The sequence below is a fragment of the Parasteatoda tepidariorum genome, chromosome 5 (genome assembly GCF_043381705.1).
Source record: "Parasteatoda tepidariorum isolate YZ-2023 chromosome 5, CAS_Ptep_4.0, whole genome shotgun sequence".
NCBI lineage: Eukaryota > Metazoa > Arthropoda > Arachnida > Araneae > Theridiidae > Parasteatoda > Parasteatoda tepidariorum.
Genome location: NC_092208.1, coordinates 15,867,247 through 15,886,139, shown reverse-complemented (window position 1 = coordinate 15,886,139; position 18,893 = coordinate 15,867,247). Strand labels below are relative to the sequence as shown.

The 18,893-nt window shown below is 33.4% G+C and overlaps 1 protein-coding gene across 1 annotated transcript; it reads right to left on the bottom strand.

Annotated features, from left to right (window-relative positions):
* Positions 1–372: 372 nt before the first annotated feature.
* Positions 373–17,898, bottom strand: LOC139425681 (venom phosphodiesterase-like). The gene is made up of 8 exons (XM_071181123.1): positions 17,779–17,898; positions 16,568–16,655; positions 12,630–12,799; positions 11,194–11,379; positions 8,190–8,301; positions 4,584–4,782; positions 1,657–1,810; positions 373–599 (listed from the first exon to the last, which is right to left on the bottom strand). The coding sequence occupies exons 1-8, from the start codon at positions 17,782–17,784 to the stop codon at positions 462–464; spliced, it is 1,053 nt and encodes a 350-aa protein (XP_071037224.1). The 5' UTR covers positions 17,785–17,898; the 3' UTR covers positions 373–461.
* Positions 17,899–18,893: the final 995 nt, after the last annotated feature.

The following is an 18,893-nucleotide window of genomic DNA, read 5'->3' as shown; positions in this document are numbered from 1 at the left end:
TAAAGTCTAATGTAGCTTTCAGATTTGTTTAATATGCAATGTCAACAGGCAACTTTAATAAATATTTGAGTGTTCTAGCTAGCCGGTACAAGGTTGAAATTTTTCGAAAGCAAGATTTCGCCTTTACAGATATGAAATCGTGGTGCAAAATAGATCTTACTTTTGATATCATTTTATAAGAAAAACTGAACATTGCTAAAAAAAAAAAAGAAAAAAAAAAAGAATTTTCCGTTAAAATTTTTCTAAGTCATCTCGATATTTGAGAGGAGAGCTTTTTTTGTGTGTGTGTGTGTGCAATGTTTGAGAATGTGATAGGAATTTTTACAATAAGAGAGTGAAATGTTGTTTATATAACACCAAAACAAAGTCATCTTAAAATAAAAAATATTTATTTTTTACAATGTGTATATCCATAGCTGCCATAAACAACACAATTGTTTAAAACTTAATTTCTTTTAATACTAAAGACCCAAGTGATCAACTGACGTCTTCAGTCGGATGGCATCAAGTAAGGAGAGATTGGAATAAAATGTAAGACCCGTAATTCTTTCGATTTCTTTAATTCGAGCTCCATTTTTCTTCATGGCGTTTTTAGCATTCTAAAAAGAAGTTCATTAAATGTATAAGCGGATTACTTCCAAAACCAAAACATATGTCTATAATTATCGCCGAATTTCAGCAATAAATACACTATGCATTGGAAATTTTTGCAGATTTCTTAACAAGAAATCTAATACACGATAATAATTTTCATCGAATATAGCTGCAATAGAAAGCAAAATTAATTTCTTAAATACTTATGTTATATATAAGTTCAAAATGTCGAGAAAACATGAAAAAAACTACAGAACAATGAAAAAGGGGAAATATGAAATATTTATAATAATTTTAAAAAAAAATTATAAAAATCAGGAAAATAAAAGATATAATCTTTTCATCAGCTCACACGATTATATCCACAAAAGGAGTGATTTCTAATATTGTATCAATATAACGAAAGCTGTATTGTATCAATTTAGCCAATATTAGAAAGCACTCCTTTTTGCTGATATAATCGTGTGAGTTGATAAAAAGACTATATATTTTATTTTCCGGATTTTTATTAATTTTTTCCCCTTTTCTCGGATTTTTATTTTATTATTATAATTATTTTATTTTTTCCCTTTTTTCATGATTCTGTAATTTTTTCCGTGTTTTCTCTACATTTTGAACTTATTTTATGATATATATATATATATATATATATATATATATATTAGTAGTTTTTACCGAATTACGATTGACTCAACTGAAAGAAATAACGTTTCATGCTTACAGAAAACGGGAAACTGGACTAAAAGCTTCAAAACCTGTTTGATTAGTGACGTTGGTATGCCGAATTGATATACGATCATTAGAAATAACTTCAAGTTTCACGAAGCAATCAAACAAGTTTAGAAATTTCCAGTTTTATATTCCTCACTAGGGATCTATTGCCTTTTGATAACAGTTTTGTTTATCTATTGCTTAAATATTGATTTGTGGAATCTAATGTATATAAATTTCTGTCAAGGATTTTAAAAATACGTATTAAGGGTGGACATTACAGAACACTGTCTATAAAACTAAAAGTGTTTATTATATACCTTTTATTAATTAGTGTTGTAATATAGTTACCTCACAGTTACGTGGAAAAGGAAAATTCGGCAGGAGAAATGACTGCACATCCAGTAACTCTGGATCGCATTTGCCCAAATGCTCCACGAGCGATGAACACCACGTGAGTATGACAAACACGTGACTGGGTATTGGATCTGAATCAATCAGGTGGCTGAAATGACAAAAAAATGCGTTTATTTCATTCCTGAATCAAAAAATTCAGGTGGTGGTTGCGAAACATCCTGGATATCATTGAAACTAATAGGTTTAAAGTCTAATCAAACGACAAAATATCTAGTGATAGATCACAGCAGAATAACGTCCCGCATTTAATTGCGTGATATGTTATTATCATGTACAGGTATAGGACAAAATAATAGGAACACCTGCGAAAAAATAAAAATATTTTATTATTAAGGAGCTGGGCCCCTTTTGACCTGAATGACCATTGAATAGTTTTCATGGATACGGGGTTCTGAAGGTGGGTATTCATCTTGGACGTTATCACCGGAAGTGTAATCTTGCGATTATCCTCTTCATCATCCGTCTATCACAGTCCGACGACTTCCTGATGCTGTTGTACTTCCCAGAAGACACTTTACCCAACTTTGTGTATGCCAACAGAGTCCTTGATACAGTGGTCCTTGAAACATTCACAAGGTTAGCTGTTCTGGACACGGACGCTCCAGCGAGGCGAGCTCGGATTATCATGCCTCTTTTAAGGTCAGAGAGGTCGGACATAATCTCGCTTTGCTAGGAACAGATTTTTCTCATGCAACTCTCACACTGCCAAATGCTAGACTGATACCTTTCCTTTCATCACCCTTAAGAGGTACACTCTTGCGACACGGGCCCGCCGTTTATTGGACTGTCGAAGGACGACTCCATTCTTTCACAGGTGTTCCTATTATTTTGTCCTATACCTGTAGTTTATCAATGGAATATTTCATCGTCTGATTCCAGAGTCTATATCGCTTTCAAAAGAAAGATGCATAAATAAATATTTGTTAACTTTTAAAAACTCAACTATACAAAAAGGCTTCATGTTTTGGGAAAGAAAGGTTTCATTTACAGAGTGTTTTCATGATATTTCCTTCCAAGTAACACACCTAAAGATTAGTTTTATGAAAAAAAAATCAATTTACGATTACAAATTTTAGCAAATGCTTTAATTTGGAATTGCATAACCTGCTGGGTTGTGTTTTAAATTCCCGGGTTACAGTGTTGAACATCAAGAGTTACTTTCCCACTTAATAGAACGGCTGTTTAACGTCAATTATAAAATACAAAAGTAGACCGTATAAGAAATTACGCTTTTTAAACCTTTTCATTTCCTTATAAAAAAGATCCACTAATTAGACGAGATACTGATTGGCTTCCATTTCCTTAAATCTTAACCCACTTTCTTAATTTAAAAGCAGTTGAATAGTTCCAGAGAAATTGAATTTCAAAACAATCAGATATTTAAAATTCGATTTCTCAGGAAGTATTCGACCGATTTCACAGAAATTTTGTATTTTGCCATGTAAAATTCTATTCCTTCAAGTGATGCAAAAAATTGCATACCTTATAACTCAAAATTATTTCGCTCATTATTAAATCAAATAATAAATATTTAATAAAGGTTATTTTTTGCATGATATTATCTTTGGTCAAACGAATTATGTGTAAAAAATTTTCATTTCGCTAAAAGACTTATCGAGATATAGTGAAATACATAAAAGGAAAATTAACATTAAGGAGTCCAAACTTTGGAGAGCTCTCCTGACCAAACTATTGGGACCCTATTTCCCCGATTGCAGCTACCTTCATATTTTTGGGGTCAAAAATCGTAATCCATAGAGAAAAAGGCATGTTTATTCGGAGAAAGTACGTTTTTGTGTCTGATTTCTTAGCTTAAAATATCGTTTGCACTTATTAACTAGCCTATTTCAGGTCACTCCCTCGAGCCATTAAGATTTGAGTACTAGAACGTGAAGATCCCATCATTAGATCAAAAGTTATTCTGGGTGGTCCGCTTTTTTTTGTAGCGCACTTTAACAACAAAAGCAAGAGAATGAACTACCATGATCAAAGGATTGGACAACATTTGGTACAATTTTATAATCTTAAGAAAATAATACTTTAATGTTCTGTTTGCATGCATTTACTAAGTAATTTTCTATGTAAAACTATAACTGCATTTACTCTGGTTAATCGAATTTTTAATGACAAAGGAAAATTACAAGAGAAAGGTAATAAAATTCCATACAAATATTCTTTCGGACAGCTTTATGGAATCTTATTATTTGATTCCAATGGATTTTATGGCATCTTATTATTTGATTCCAATGGATTTTAAAGCATCTTATTATTTGATTCCAATGGATTTTAAGGCATCTTATTACTTGATTTCATAAATAAATAGTGAAGAAATACATAATGAAAATGTCTCACAATGCAAAAGGTGCTAAAAAATAATCATTATTTTAACTAATTATTTAAAATAAGTAAAAAAAGTTAAGATGCTTCTAAGAATCATTTGAAGTTGATTCTTGACCTGTGACTGTGAGTTTTTAATTTTCTGATGTTATTGATTGATTTTCTTTTCGTAATTTGTTTATTATTTTGAATGTATCTTGTTTTTCCTGGACCTCTATACAAAACCATCGGGGTGCTGAGGGAGATATTTTAAGCTTTTGCTTCTCCCTCAAATAGAAATGGTTTTGTTTTAATGGCTACCGAGGCCGGTACCCCCTGAAGACGTCGGCTTCGGTGGTCATATTTTTATTTTATTTCATTTGTTTCTTGTATTGATACTTTTTTCTGAAATTTCTGCTGCTTTTTAGCGCGTTTTTTTCAAAGAAGTTTTTACAAAGAAGTTTTATCCTTTTGATCTTAATTATTTGTGTTTTCTTTCAGTATTAAAAAAAGTTACGCTTAGTTATTAAATTTTTTTTTAATACCTGGTTAAGTTTCGTCGAATGTCTTCTGTATGGTGATCGAATACAGGCCCTACCATGATATTGATGGGTCCTAATTCGAATAATTTTTTTTCAATAAGATTATTTACTTCATCTTCGAACATTTTTGTGTGGTTCTTTGATTTCAGGATGGAATTTGTCACAAAGAACACTTGAGATTGAGATTTATCATCTGAGAAATCTGAAAAGAAAAATGGCTGTCAATCTTTGACATGTGTAAATGAAATTCGACGCACTTCATAGAATTCAATGGAGTTGATTTTCTTTTGGTTCTACCCTTTAAAATACACTCTAAAACAAGCAACAAACTTTAAGATTACTTTTACAATATTTTTCCTCGACTGTTAAAACTTTTAAAACTCTTAATATCTTCTAAATTTACTGCAAACTTAACAATGCGCCAAATAAAACCATATTATCTTGCAAATTAAACTATTTTAAAGATTATAGGATGCTATTGGTGCTTTGGTTCCAATTGAAAAGAAAACATAGTTCAATTTAATTCGTCATTAAAATTCAGAAATTAAAGTTCAAGATACCAATATTATGATTTGACATTGATCCAATTTTTCTGAGAAATGTAGGCGAAAAATAGGCATTCTAAATACAGTTGTTACGAAATGAAGTAGCAGATTTTAAATATTTATTTCCATTGAGTGGCAATAGATGGCGCATCAATTTATGGAAGAAAGATATTAGAAAGAATTTTCATTTTCATGTAACATCCTGCACATTCTGCATCTAAATTCTGTACAGCGCAATTTCCTTAGAACAATCACGATTATTAATAGAGCTTGTTCAGAACTCAAGTACGTGAACGTTCAAGATGCCACATAAAAGTGCAAAATCTCTCTATGTCTAGAAACAAGAGTTGATCGAACGATACATTTTGTGTTGACGTTCATAAGAGCAATAAACATGTGCACGTTTCAACACGTTTCTTAATACACGTTTAAATGCGTTACAATAAGTTGCGAACTGTAGGCTAGGACCACACCTGAAAATTTGTTCGTAAATCCATTCGAAAAATTTGTCAGTTACCTCAACTTTTCTTGTTTTATCAGAGAATTTTTTCATTGATTTTTTTTATTTTGTAGATTAGTTGCACGTAAAATATACATGCAGGAATTCAGTTCGATCTAGAAATGTTTTAAATTGTTTCAGGAAAGGCTTGAAAGTTCAACTGCAATTCATTGTCATCAGTAAACAACAACAAGGGCAAATTCGAATCAAATTCAATACTCTAAAAGATTCAACCTTTAAAAAAGGTAAAAAAAAATTATCTTTCTTCCGGATAAAAGACTCTTCGTGGTTTTCGAGATTACCTGCAGCTAGCTGATAATAGCAACGTTAAAAGATAATCAACAGTATACACAATTTAAACTGCTGTTTGTAGAAAATGCAACACCATGAAGGAATCATCAGAATCAAATGAAATATTATTTTAATAATGGATATAGGATATTATGCAAATTAATAAAGTTTCAGAGCCATCGCGCGTGCGTGGCGCGCGCAGCGCCCTCTGAATTGATGCTGAAAGCGTATAAATAAAGTGCTGTAGCGGGACGTTGAAAATAGTCTATGATTATTTGTTAGTGGCAAACGTTTAGTGAGACCTGAGTATGCCTCCACGACGGAAGAATAAGAAATTCAAGCAACTTACGGAGTTTGAACGAGGGAGGATAATCGGCCTTCGAGAAGGAGGATTTTCCTATCGCGCAATAGCAGCTCGTATGCAGCGGAACAGTTCCACAGTGATGCGAGTTTGGAAGCAGTGGACCGACGAGCACCGAACAACTCGAAAAACAGGCACTGGACGACAGAAGGTGACGTCAGAGCGCGATGATCGACACCTGCTCCGCATGGCGGTGAATGATCGCACAGCTTCCTCCAGGCAGCTGGCAGCACATTGGTCTACTGCTACAGGTGTACAATTGTCGGCTTCGTCAATTCGTCGTCGTCTGCTGCGCCGTGGATTGCGTGCAAGGGTGCCATTATACAGGATTCCCCTCACGGCGGATCATCGACGGCTGCGTCGGCAGTGGGCTCTTGAGCACAGAGACTGGCGAGCTGATTGGCACCAAGTTGTCTTTTCAGATGAATCACGCTTCAATTTGTGGACCCATGATGGCCGTGTTCGTGTTAGACGTTATGCCGGTCAACGCTGCCTTCCTGAGTGTATTATTGAACGACATAGTGGTCGAACACCCGGAGTTATGGTCTGGGGTGCGATTTCGTATCATGGACGATCCAATTTGATACGAATTGAGGGTAATCTCAATAGCAACAGATACGTCCGTGAAGTGCTACAGCCCGAAGTCGTTCCTTTCCTTCAAGGCATCCCTGGAGCTATCTTTCAGCAGGATAATGCACGCCCACATGTTGCGCGGACTGTTAGAGACTTCTGTTCAGCACAACGCATGCAACTTCTTCCTTGGCCTGCTTATTCGCCGGATATGTCGCCTATTGAGCACGTGTGGGATATGGTTGGTCGGCGTCTCACTCGTGATCCGCGTCCTGCAGTTTCCAAAGACGAACTTTGGTTGCGCATACAAGCGATATGGAATTCTCTTCCTCAAGCAGATATTCAACATCTGTTTGACTCCATGCCACGTCGTATAGCAGCACTTATTGCAGCGCGTGGTGGCTGCACCAAATACTGATTTCGGACGCTTAATTTGTTTCTTTTGTTTTGAAAATTTCATCATTTATTTGTATCAGTACAAGTCGTTTCTGCATTAAATTTCATTTGATTCTGATGATTCTTTCATGGTGTTGCATTTTCTACAAACAGCAGTTTAATTCCGTTGAATTCACTCCAAGACATAACTTTGACTCATTTATAATAATACGAAGACTGTTCGAGAACTAACCACCATTGCGGCGTGATGACAGTAGTAATGGGCCATTATTATACCAAGCAATCTATTATTCACTAAGCTTCCAGACACAATATTGTAATCCACGTTATTTCTAAGTATAACATAACAAAATGTGCACGATTATTCATTATCTCGTCAAATGCGAGGTGCAAAGAGTACAACACTATAACACTTTGGTTTGCTCCAACACTTTGAGGAAATTGAAAAAAGCTACTTGTCAGGATGTGAGGAAACAGGATTGCGAGGAAACATGTCAGATTGCTGACATCTGGTGTTGCGTTGCGGCAGATACTGCGCACTTTCACAGTTTTCTACGAAAACGATAACTTCAGCATCAATTCGAAAGGGATGTGTTTATTCAGTCTACCTACAGCCCAGACTTGTCTCCTTCTGAACATCACCGATTCACTTCCATGAAGAAGAGGCTTGGGGCTCAACATTGCAACTTGGAACCACTTTGAAAAGTTGGTTGAAATTACAGGCAGCTGAGTTTTATGCAAACAGAAATATTAAATGAAATGATAATAAACGTGCTGAAATAAACCAGGTTAAAAAGCACAAGACAACTTTACCTTTCAGATAAATTTTTAAATCAAACTCGGGGTAGTTTTGCAACAACGGAATGGAAGTTAACTTTGAATAGCACTTATATGAAAATTTAATTTTTTATTTACGTATTAATAAGTTGCAATGAAAAGTTACAAACCTGGAGAAAAGAGGGGCCGTGTAATAAAACCATCAGGCATAGATGAACAAGTTGCGTTTGGAACTCTGGCATCACCAGACCAACAAACAGTAGAATTCTTATAAGGAATTTTCTGCAAAACGCCAGAGAGAAAAATTTTACTGCGTGAATATTTAAAGGCATAGAATGTCAGTATATTTAGAAAAATAAAATCTGAGAATAGTGTTAGTATCCTGAGTACATAGTTAGTATGAGTTGCAGTGTTAGCATCCTGAATTGGATTTGCATAGAGGAAAGAGAACTTATACAACACAAAATGACACTTAAACATTATATTTACGAATTACGAGAAAAAAAATTAAATTTTGAGTAGAGTGCACGAGTACAATTTATTTTTATTTAAAGTGTTAGTTATAAGTTACAAAGCTTACTTGTTAGCAAAAAATAAAGTTTAAAAATTTCATGAGTTAGAAATTATGATAGAAATTGTAAAGCTTACACAAAACTTTGTTTTGATAACATATTTATATCATGTCTGATAATATTTTTTTACTTTCAATTCACAAAGAGTGTTTTTCATTTGATAAACTTGGGACAAAGTAAAGAATAAGCCATACTTTCAAATTGCTCATAAGAGCGTGGGAGAAACATGAGCTTGGGTTGCGAAAAGTTTAAAGGGAAGTACTAAAACAGCTATTGTTGTACCAGGCATTGGAAAGAACAATGGTTTCATATGGAAGTGATTGTTGGACAATTAACAGAGTGTGTGCTTATCAAATAAATCCACTTGGATTTGTGGGAAACTGGATTGCAATCAAAATACAGGTACAAAACTTATTAGTATTATAATTGTTGGTAGATTGCTTGTTAGCAATCCAAGTTGCACTCACATATTTATTTGAAGTGATTTACTTCTTGCAAGTATTTTTTTTACAACCGTCGTTGAACAGCCAACCCAATTTTAAGTTTGCGACCATCAATGTTCATTTCCGTAGCTTTGTCCAGAAGACAAGGGATCTCCTGTATCAAGTATAGGGAGAAATTTATCTTCGTAGAGGATTTTATAATGGAACTAACCCTCATTTGAGTTACATGGAATGGAAAACCACCCATGGTTAGCCTGATAGCAAGGGGACTCTAAATCATGATCCGACTACCACTGAGGATATTGTATGTTAGCACTGTGGTCGGTGCATGCGGAATTCGTATAGACCATTCATCACTGGACCTGGGGCACCGTATTGAAAGGCAAGAGTGGTTATCCCTTGAGCCACCACGGCTCTTATTTGTTTGTTTGTAAGTATATATTTGGAGGGGAAGTAGGGCACATCATAAGGAATGAGATCTGCATATCAACCCATGCCAGAAAATGCCGTAATGCGGGGCTGAAGGTTTTTCCCTATTATGGACAGTCTTCTGGTGGCGTATTGAACAGGTACTTTAATTTCTGTCAACTGTCTTAATTTTATGCAGATATTATGTTTCCTTCTAATTACTCTTGAAAATTGTCCAAATTAAATATTGTATCGCAGTTTGTGAATTTGGGGACACGCTTGAAGAACTCACCAATTTGTAACCAAACCAATACATTATAATAAAATGCATAATTCTAGATCTACTTGAAAGCAATTTTTGATAATATTATTTAAAAGATAATTTAAAGTCATAAAGTCATAAGTAAGATAATTTAAAGTCATAAAAAAACCGTTTCAAAAGCGCATGAACAGTTTATCTATAATGGGAAGCTTATTAGCGACATACGATGGCATTTCTTGCAATGGGTTGCCGTGCAATTCTCAATCCTTATGATGTACCAAACATTCCCTTCAATTTTGCAACCGCTGTGTTGAATAATTCCGTATATGTTTTATTCTCATTGGTTGGCTTTATTTCCATAGCTGGCACACATTCAAGGTGGCTTATATCTCAGTCGGGCACATTTTTAAACCCTATGAGGGATAAATGTATATAACTTTTAAAAGGATATCGTGAGCAATACAGGGTGCGTAGCCAAATTATTCAACAAAAAATATGCACCTTTTAAGCACTTTTCAAGCACTCAAAAATATTTTTAAGCACTTTAAAAAAATATCATTAATTAGGCAGGGTTGGAAAGTTTTTGACAATTGACGGTTTTATCTTGTTTTAATCGCCATGTCAGAAAAATAATTTTTGGCATTATTTTTGACAATTGTCAAAAATCATTAAATTTTGAAATCGTGTAAAACGAATGACGTTCTCATGCGCTACGAATGACAATACGCCGAAATAGATTGGGTTTGAATTAACTGTGAAAACCGTTGAATAGAACAATGTGAATTGTGTCTTTTTGCATAATTCGAAGTGAAAATCAACATATTAAAAGAAAAATCTCATTTTGAAAAAAGGAAAATTAAGCATTTTTTAAAAACACCCAATGAAAAAAACACATTTAAGGGCTTTTAAAAAACGAAAATCGAAAATAAGCACCTTTAATCACTTTTTAAAAACGCTACGCACCCTGCAATAAAAGAATTTGGAATACGTAAAAGATAACTTGTTATAGTGAAAGCAATTAACACCTTCGATGCCGATATGGCACAAACGTGGCATGTAAATACAGCATCTTGCGAGAGATCGGCAGTATATAATGATACCGTGATGGATGCCTGTTGAAGAAAATAACATTTCAAAAGCCAGAGAAAAATAGCGGGAAATGATTGAAAAGCAATCTAAGAACAGTGGAGTCTAATAGATCAAGCTTATGGAAACTCACAGCTGACTGAAGCATGTTCGGTTGTAAATCAGCTGCAGAGCTTGAGAAGAATAAAATGTGACCGAAATCTTTCCTATTTTCAAGTGGAAATTGCAGAAACAACCGAAATTTTTGCCTGGAAATAATACAAAGGAGCAGTTTTTCGTCTTTGGGAAAAGGGTGGCTCACCAATATATTGTTCCAAAGCTTTCACGTTAACAATTTATTTTGCAACTAGCAATAAATGTGCCAATTTAAATTGAGCAAATATATGTATGACTATCAACTTACTGAATGTGTAATAGTAAACGATGCCCAACGGGGTATTTCTTTTTCTGTATCGTATGCCAGTATGTATTCGTTGTTGTACAGAAGCAACAAGCTGTCATTACGTTGAGCTGCCTGAGGTACTCCAAAGGGTAGGTGAATGGTGTTTTTCTTCTTAATCATTCCATCATCAAACATTTCATAATGACTCTGAAAACACAAAAAAAACCCCAATTAAATTACATTTTTCGATACATTAAAAACTACGACAGCTCATTAGTTTAAGCAAATGACTTGCTTTGTGAAAAACTGGGGTTTAATCCAAGTGGGCGGATTGAAGTCTACCCAGCTTTAGATCAAGCTGCACTGACTTGTGTGAGAAGTAAAAGCAGTTTATATGTAATTCTAACTACAGTTGCCACAATCATACCGTTTATCATAAAATTGTTGAGTTTTACAAGAAACTGGTTCTCTGCATTAAAATTTACCTTATCTTCATGGATGTGGATTTATTCGATTCAGAGTAAAGGAAATTGATCAGGAACAATAACTCATTTACCTTGATAACTATATTTAAACGTGTATTCCCTTTTTTAGTCCTTTCACCAAAACCTGACTAGTGAGAACGTCAGTGAGTATTTTATTCTAAAGTCTTTGAAGAAGCATTGAGTCTTTTTTTATGTCTGAGTCTTTCTTTCTTTTATTTATGTGACATATTGGGTTGGAAACTAAGTTACCATCGATTTTCACTGTTTAAAATTCCACATTTCATTTGAATAAATGTATTTGGTATTATGTTTAGATGATTCAAAACAGAATATTTTTTTGTTATATCTTTGTTTTGTTTTTTGCTTCAGTTAACTTTCATATCATTAAAATGGAATGTCAAGTTGAGAAAAATGAGAATTTTTAATAGTATCTGCATTCTTTTGCTTTTAGTCAATATTCTAAGACAGCCAATGCTGCTCCTGACATTTGTGTTGTGTACGGAGAGGGTGCCATAGTTGAAAGTACCGCTCGTGATTAACATGTCAAGTTAAAAAATGGAAATTTTGATCTTAAAGACGCATATCGTTCTGGCTTTCCAGATGAGTTTGTGTTCGATGAAGAGCGATTTAACCAACTTTTGTAAGAAATGTGGAGCCAAACAAGAAGGGAACTGACAGAAAAAAAGGTAACGACGCTCATACACTTTAAAAATTAAAAAAAAAGTGGGAATTTAGTTTCCAATTTAAAATTATTATAAATAGAATCTTGGTGCGTCTGCAAAATCGATGATAACAATAAAATAATTGGGTTACCACTTTTTACCTTTTTTTTTAAAAAAAAAAGGTATCTTCCATTTAAAAAATGCTAAGCATAGAAACTTAAAGTTTTTCCTCATAAATATTTAAATAAAAGATGGATTAAAGTGTTTTTTAGTTTAAATAAACCTCAAATACTGAATGCACTTTACTGACTTCGTTGCAGGAGCAGTTGGAGAAATCAACCACTGAAAGTAGATCTGGAACCTGAGCAACTGGTGGGGGTGGTGAAGTCAAATTGGGCATGAGATTTCGTGGCCGTTTCAGAATTCCGTGCAAGCTCCCTTTCGTACCATTGTTTGGTTGAGGAATAATGTTCATGATCTCTAAAAGAAGGCACAAATTATTAGCAATTAAATGAGCAGGCTTTTAATAATATTTATCATAAATGGCTCCTTGCGCAAGTTCCATAAAATATACTGCGCTAAATATACTGCGCTAATAAGATATTTTCCATAAAATATACTGCGCTAAAAAGCCATTGTTAACTGTTGTTCTAGTGATCTTATTTTCACGTTGTTCGAATGTCTCACCTTACATATGCAAATTAACATGCGCAGGCGATATTTGGATGGGGCATTTATAGATCAGCTTTCGATGGCGAGATTGCGGCCATTTACCAGGCCCTGTCACAACTTCGGCCGCGTCTAGACTCCTTCTCAAAAGTTGCAATATTATCTGACTCAAAGGCAAGCAATTAATGCTCCCAGCCACTCTCGAGCTTTAACCATCGATAATTGCTCAAATCTCCTCAAATAGTTTGCTAGTAATAACAAGATAGTGGCTCTCTAGTGGATTCCGGCCCACTGTGGAATCCAGGGAAACTGGCGGCCGGTCTACTGGCAAAAAAGGGAGCCTCTGTCCTACAGAGATCTAATTCCAGACTCCCTTTCAACAATATCAAAAGTCTCATAAAGAACATCTTCAGGGCCTCTTTTTACGAAGAACTCAAAAATCGTAATTCCAATAAACCATGGCTCTTAAACAGATTCTCAATCAGTGGCCTAGAATGAAATCTGTTGCCATGTTTCGTCTGATAACTGGCCACGATTACCTGAAAATACATCTATGTCGCAATGTGGTTCATGATCTATCATGATAATTTCGCGAAAGAAAAGATAATAATTTATTGTTTTTAAATTTACTAATAGTTGAACATATTTGTAATGTAATTTATATAACTTGAAGGGATTCAGTAGATCAGTTCTTAAGAAATTAAAGTTTGAAAGTAAGAGAAAAGTGAAAGAAACATTAAAGGGATCAAACTTTTATTCGCTCTTTTGTCTAAAGCTATTGGGACCATATTTTCCAGATTGAGACTGCTTCCAACTTATTTCGAGGATCATACCATCGAAAAAGGCATATTTATATAGAGAAAGTACGTTTTTATGTCTGATTTTTTGTAACGTAAGAGATCGTCCGCACAAATTGATTAGCATAATAAAGGTGAAGATCACGAGTGCATGAAAACTTGATCATTAGCTAAAAAGTTATCAAACTTTCTAGCTTTTTTTAGAGGGCACTGTATACCTTTTCGACATTTTCGAGCCATCAAAGATGAGTGAATCTATTTTTATTATGGATTAATTTGAACATTTAAAAATTAAACTAAAAACAATCAGCTACTTAACAACCACCAGGTTAATCACAAAAATTGAAAACAGATAATATATATATATATATATATATATATATATAACGTNTAAAAGTGTGAGAAAGTTTTTCGATTAGAATAATAAAATAAAAGAAAAGGATTTACAGAAAAGAAATAACATCAAAAGATTTAAATGAAGCTTTTTATGTTATATCTATATATATCATGGACTAGTGGCCTCCAATATGAAAGAAAGCTGAATCAAATTTAAGTTAATAACTAATTAATATAAGACATTGGGCAAAGTGCCACCTATGAGAAATATTGATAACAAAGGCCTTTCCCTTTCTATCCTTTAAGACTAACTATAAGTAAAAACAAAACTTCAATAGATTCAGACCTTTCAAATAAGGTGCCCGGCCACATCTGTTAATTATTTGGATCCGGAAGGATCAAGTACAGGGCTGTGTGTTGGTGCTGTTATTATTTAAGAAAAAATATTTTTAAAAAGTCCATTTTTATCATAAAATAATTTACGAAGGGTCCGTTATCTAAATTTCGCCCATAATGATCGTCGCACAAACAGCTCACTTATAAAAATCTGCTCTTTCATTGAGTAGTGTTTGTTCACGCCTTTGACCTTTTAGCTTGACATTTCCTTGAATACGGAATAATAGATGTTTCTATTTCCTCGTTAATGAAATGCTGCAATAATTTTTCATGCTGTGTTTGTTTTTTGCTCGCGTGAAAGCACAAAATTACTTTACGTTTCATTCATTTTTGTATTAAAGTAAAAGTAGCTGCAGCAACAGTATCCATAAACAGAATAATTTCTGTTCTAATGGAAATAACCTAATTAGTTAATAAATTTTTTCTTTAAGCAATATATTTTTTTTTAGTTCAGATAATCATTGATTTTATTTGTATTCTACGGTGCACAAAAAAATCGAACCATTCTGAATAACTTTTAATTTAATAAATGGTCGTATATTTAAAATGTGTCGTATTTTGAGCTGTCGTATATTTAAAATTTGATTTCTTAGGAACTATATTCAACCGATTTTGCTCAAATTTTGTACTTTGCTGTTTAAAAGTACACTCTTTAAAATTATTTAAAAAAGCGTGTACTTCGTTATTCAAAATTTTTTCTACTGTAATTAAATGAAATAATAAAATATGATAAATAATTATAAAAAATAATTTCTTAGCGTTGAATTATCAGAGGATAAACGAATTTTATAATTGTGTTCAAGTTTTTGAATTCGCATGAAAATTTCTCTATATATAGCGAAGTTGCAAACATTAAGTTTATTATAAAGGGGTCCAAACTTTAGACAGTTCTCGTAGTAAAAAAAAAGCATGTTTATTCAGAAAAAGTACGTTTTTGTGTCTGATTGTGTAACTTAAAATATCGTCAGCTCTTATTAATTAGCATATTTGAAGTCACTCCCCCGAACCATTGAGATTGAGTCCTAGCACCGTGAAAATCCGTTCATTAGATCAAAAGTTATCCAAGGTAGATCAGTTTTTTTGTACACTGTACATTATTTTGAAGGAATTGTAGGTCAAGATACAGGATGTGAACCAAATTTCAAAAATGTAAACTTGTACCTATTTAACATGCTTTTCGAGTACTACGCTAAACAGTATAGCTTTAAATACCGGTTAGTAATACCAAATATTGAATATTTTTTAGTCTTTAATAGAACTTATGTTTTTTTCAATAGAATTTATACTTTTTTTCAAATATAATATACTAGTTTTAGAGATTTAAATGCGTTAAAATGAAACAATAACAGCAAAAATATTCTAATTTGCACAAAAAAAGGGATTTTGAATGGAAACAATTATTATTCCTATTACGTTAATCAGATACTCGTACTCTTTCTGAATTAAAGAAAAAAAGTCATTGTAAAAAATTCACTCCATTAGCCGTAGAATTAATTTAATGAGAATTACAGTTTTACTCTCGGTTTGAGAATACTAAGCCTTTATGAAAACACGATGATTCCAGTATACTATTAACTATCCTTGTCTTCAGAGTTGAATCTAAAATTATAATAGCATAAAGATAAGTATTTAAAGCTCGAAATGTACTACGGAGATTTTTTCTTCGTTTCAGTGTCATATGATATGGTGTTTAATTCTACCGAATTTATGTTGCTAACAGGTTCTAGTGACTGACGTTGAACAGTCTTTTCCACCAATGACGCTTCAATTGAGTAGAAATTTCAACCAATTCTTAGGTAAATTGTTAAAAGCAAAATAAATTGTTAAAAAATTGTTAAAAGCAAATTGAAACAGTAATAAGTGCAAATTTATGAAGCGCAATCAATAAAAATGCACAATATTATACCTAATTACAGAAATAAGAATTATTCTCTAAACAAGAAAGGAGAATCTTGTATCATTATTTTTAAGCAAATAGAAAAAAGAAATATTTACCAAAAATAAAGAAAAAAGAAAAAAATAAGGGAAAGAAATATTTACCAAAACGTACCACTCATCAATTCGTATAACTCTATATTTAGAAAAGGTCTTGCGGTTATATTTTTCTTAAATGATGGTCCATAGGCGAAAAAAATGGCCTATAAGCAACAGAAAACATGTATGAAACAAATTTATATGAAAATAATACTGATAATTAATTATAAACAATAGATCAGGGGACAGAGCGTTCATCTCGACATGTGGTGACCCGGTTCGAATCTCAGTAGTGACTGGTTGATACGAATTCTGCTTCAGGTGTGAACCGATCCAAGTCCCGACTTAAAATATCCTTTGTGGTAGACGGATCATGGGTTAGAATCCCAGTGTCGCCGGGCTAATCATGGAAGGTTTCCATGGTTTTCCTCTCCATGTAACGCAGATGCTGGTTAGTTCCCTCAAAAAGTCTGACATGAATGCTTGTTTGTCCTACTACTGTATCTAGGAGTTCCCTTATCTTCTGGATTGGGTTCAAAATTACAAAGCTATGGAATTGAACACTGATAGTCATTAACTCAGAATCGTGTCGGCAGTTAAACGCTGGTTATAAAATTAAATAAAACGACGAATCTTCTCACTATCTCACCCGTCAGAGGAGGGTAGTGACGAGGGAAAATGTTAAATATGTTCTTCATTATCGCTATTTAATTTTACAAATAAAATGAGAATGGATATTTACTGCACTTTAGAAACAAGTAAATTGATGTTTGAGATTCTTAAAATGTAATCGCCAACGACTTTAATCTGAAACGAATTCTAAAATAATCATTGATTGAAGATTTCAAAATGAATGAATGAAAAACGGAAAGAGATAGAAACATATGGCCTGCTGCGTTCTGTATTGGAAATAAGGGCAAAGAAATTAATCTTACCCATTTTCAAAATTAGTTACTAAGTTCGTCAACAGTTAACTCAGTATACTGTAAAATAAACTATAGACAATGTTTTCAAAATAGCCACCATTTGCAACAACAACGTTGTGCAGTCTGAAAACAAAATGATGTTTCTTCAAATATTTTTGATGAAATGATCTGACATGCTGCAAAAAACATATCACCACCGCCATCTGTTGACAAATACTGTAACTAATTTTTGAAACATGGGGAGAATAAATTCATAGCTTCTAAAAAAGTAGAAAACCGTATATTTCATTTGTTTTTTTAAATCATCCGTTTTTTTTTCCTTGGAATATCTGTCCAATAGTATTAGAGAACACATACTTACCTTCATATCTGGAGAAATGTTATCGTATCCATGGTTACCACCATTACACTTCCAATCGCCTTGCTTAACATCCTGGCTAGAAAGAAAACTTTGATAACACACCTTTATGTACCAACTTAGAAAAAAATCAGCCTGCTGCAGTTATTAAATTATGTGAACATATAAAAAGGAAACATCATCGAAATTTATTGCTATTTAACCTGATTGTTTTTCCACAATGCAAGTTTAACTTTGTTATACACTGAGAATCAAGTGTTTAAATGGGTAAAAAACAATTCAATAGAATAATTTATTCTTTAAAAGAGTAAAGAAACGTCTAATCCCGCTATAATGAACCATCCTATCGGATATAGTGAACACTCATTTGCTTCGAGTTACTCTCATTTTATTTTATTATAGTGTACTTTAATTTTATTTTCTCCGAGATTATAATTTTTTTTTCCATTTCTCTAAGTTTAAATTCGCAAGAGTTGCCCTACAAATGACGTGATTTCTCGACTTTGTGTCAAATCCTACTCTTGCATATTCTTCGATTTTTAAACTACGGCGAGCAAGTTGTGGAGCAGCACATAGCTCTTTGGACTCTGCCTCTGTATGTTGAAAAAGAATCCGGTAATTTATATCTAAAAAAAAATTGCAGAAAATGCAGACTGGAAAATTCTTTACTCGTTGCTGATACGAATATTGGTGAATTCTGCTTTGTAATCAATCGAAAATCACTAATTTCGTCCGATAAAGATCGAAATTTATTATTTTCATTTTCAATATTTGATTTCTTATCTATTTAATCAGTTAATAGTTTATAAACAAATTCCATACTTCCAATTTTACTATTTCCTATAATACTATTTTATATCTTAACCGTCGTTGAACAGCCGACCCAATTTTTTGATTTACGCCTATTAATGTTCAACTCCGTAGCCGTGTAATTTTGAACACAATACAATAGACAAGTAAACTCCTGGATAAAGTATTAGGAGAAATTTGCCTTCATGGAGGACTTTTTCATGGAACTAACTCGCATTTGTGTTACGCGGAGAAGAAAACCGCGAAAACCTCCTACGGTTAGTCTGGTGACAAGGGGACTCTGACCCATGATCAGTCTATCGTTGAGG

What these genes read in the sequence shown, in the direction of transcription:
- LOC139425681 (XM_071181123.1), bottom strand. An exon ending in CCAACTGCTCCTGCAACGAA is followed by an intron (nt 11,380 to 12,629) that starts GTCAGTAAAGTG and finishes TTGTGTTTTCAG; the next exon opens with AGTCATTATGAAATGTTTGA. An exon ending in ATTCGACGAAACTTAACCAG is followed by an intron (nt 1,811 to 4,583) that starts GTATTAAAAAAA and finishes TTGTCATTTCAG; the next exon opens with CCACCTGATTGATTCAGATC.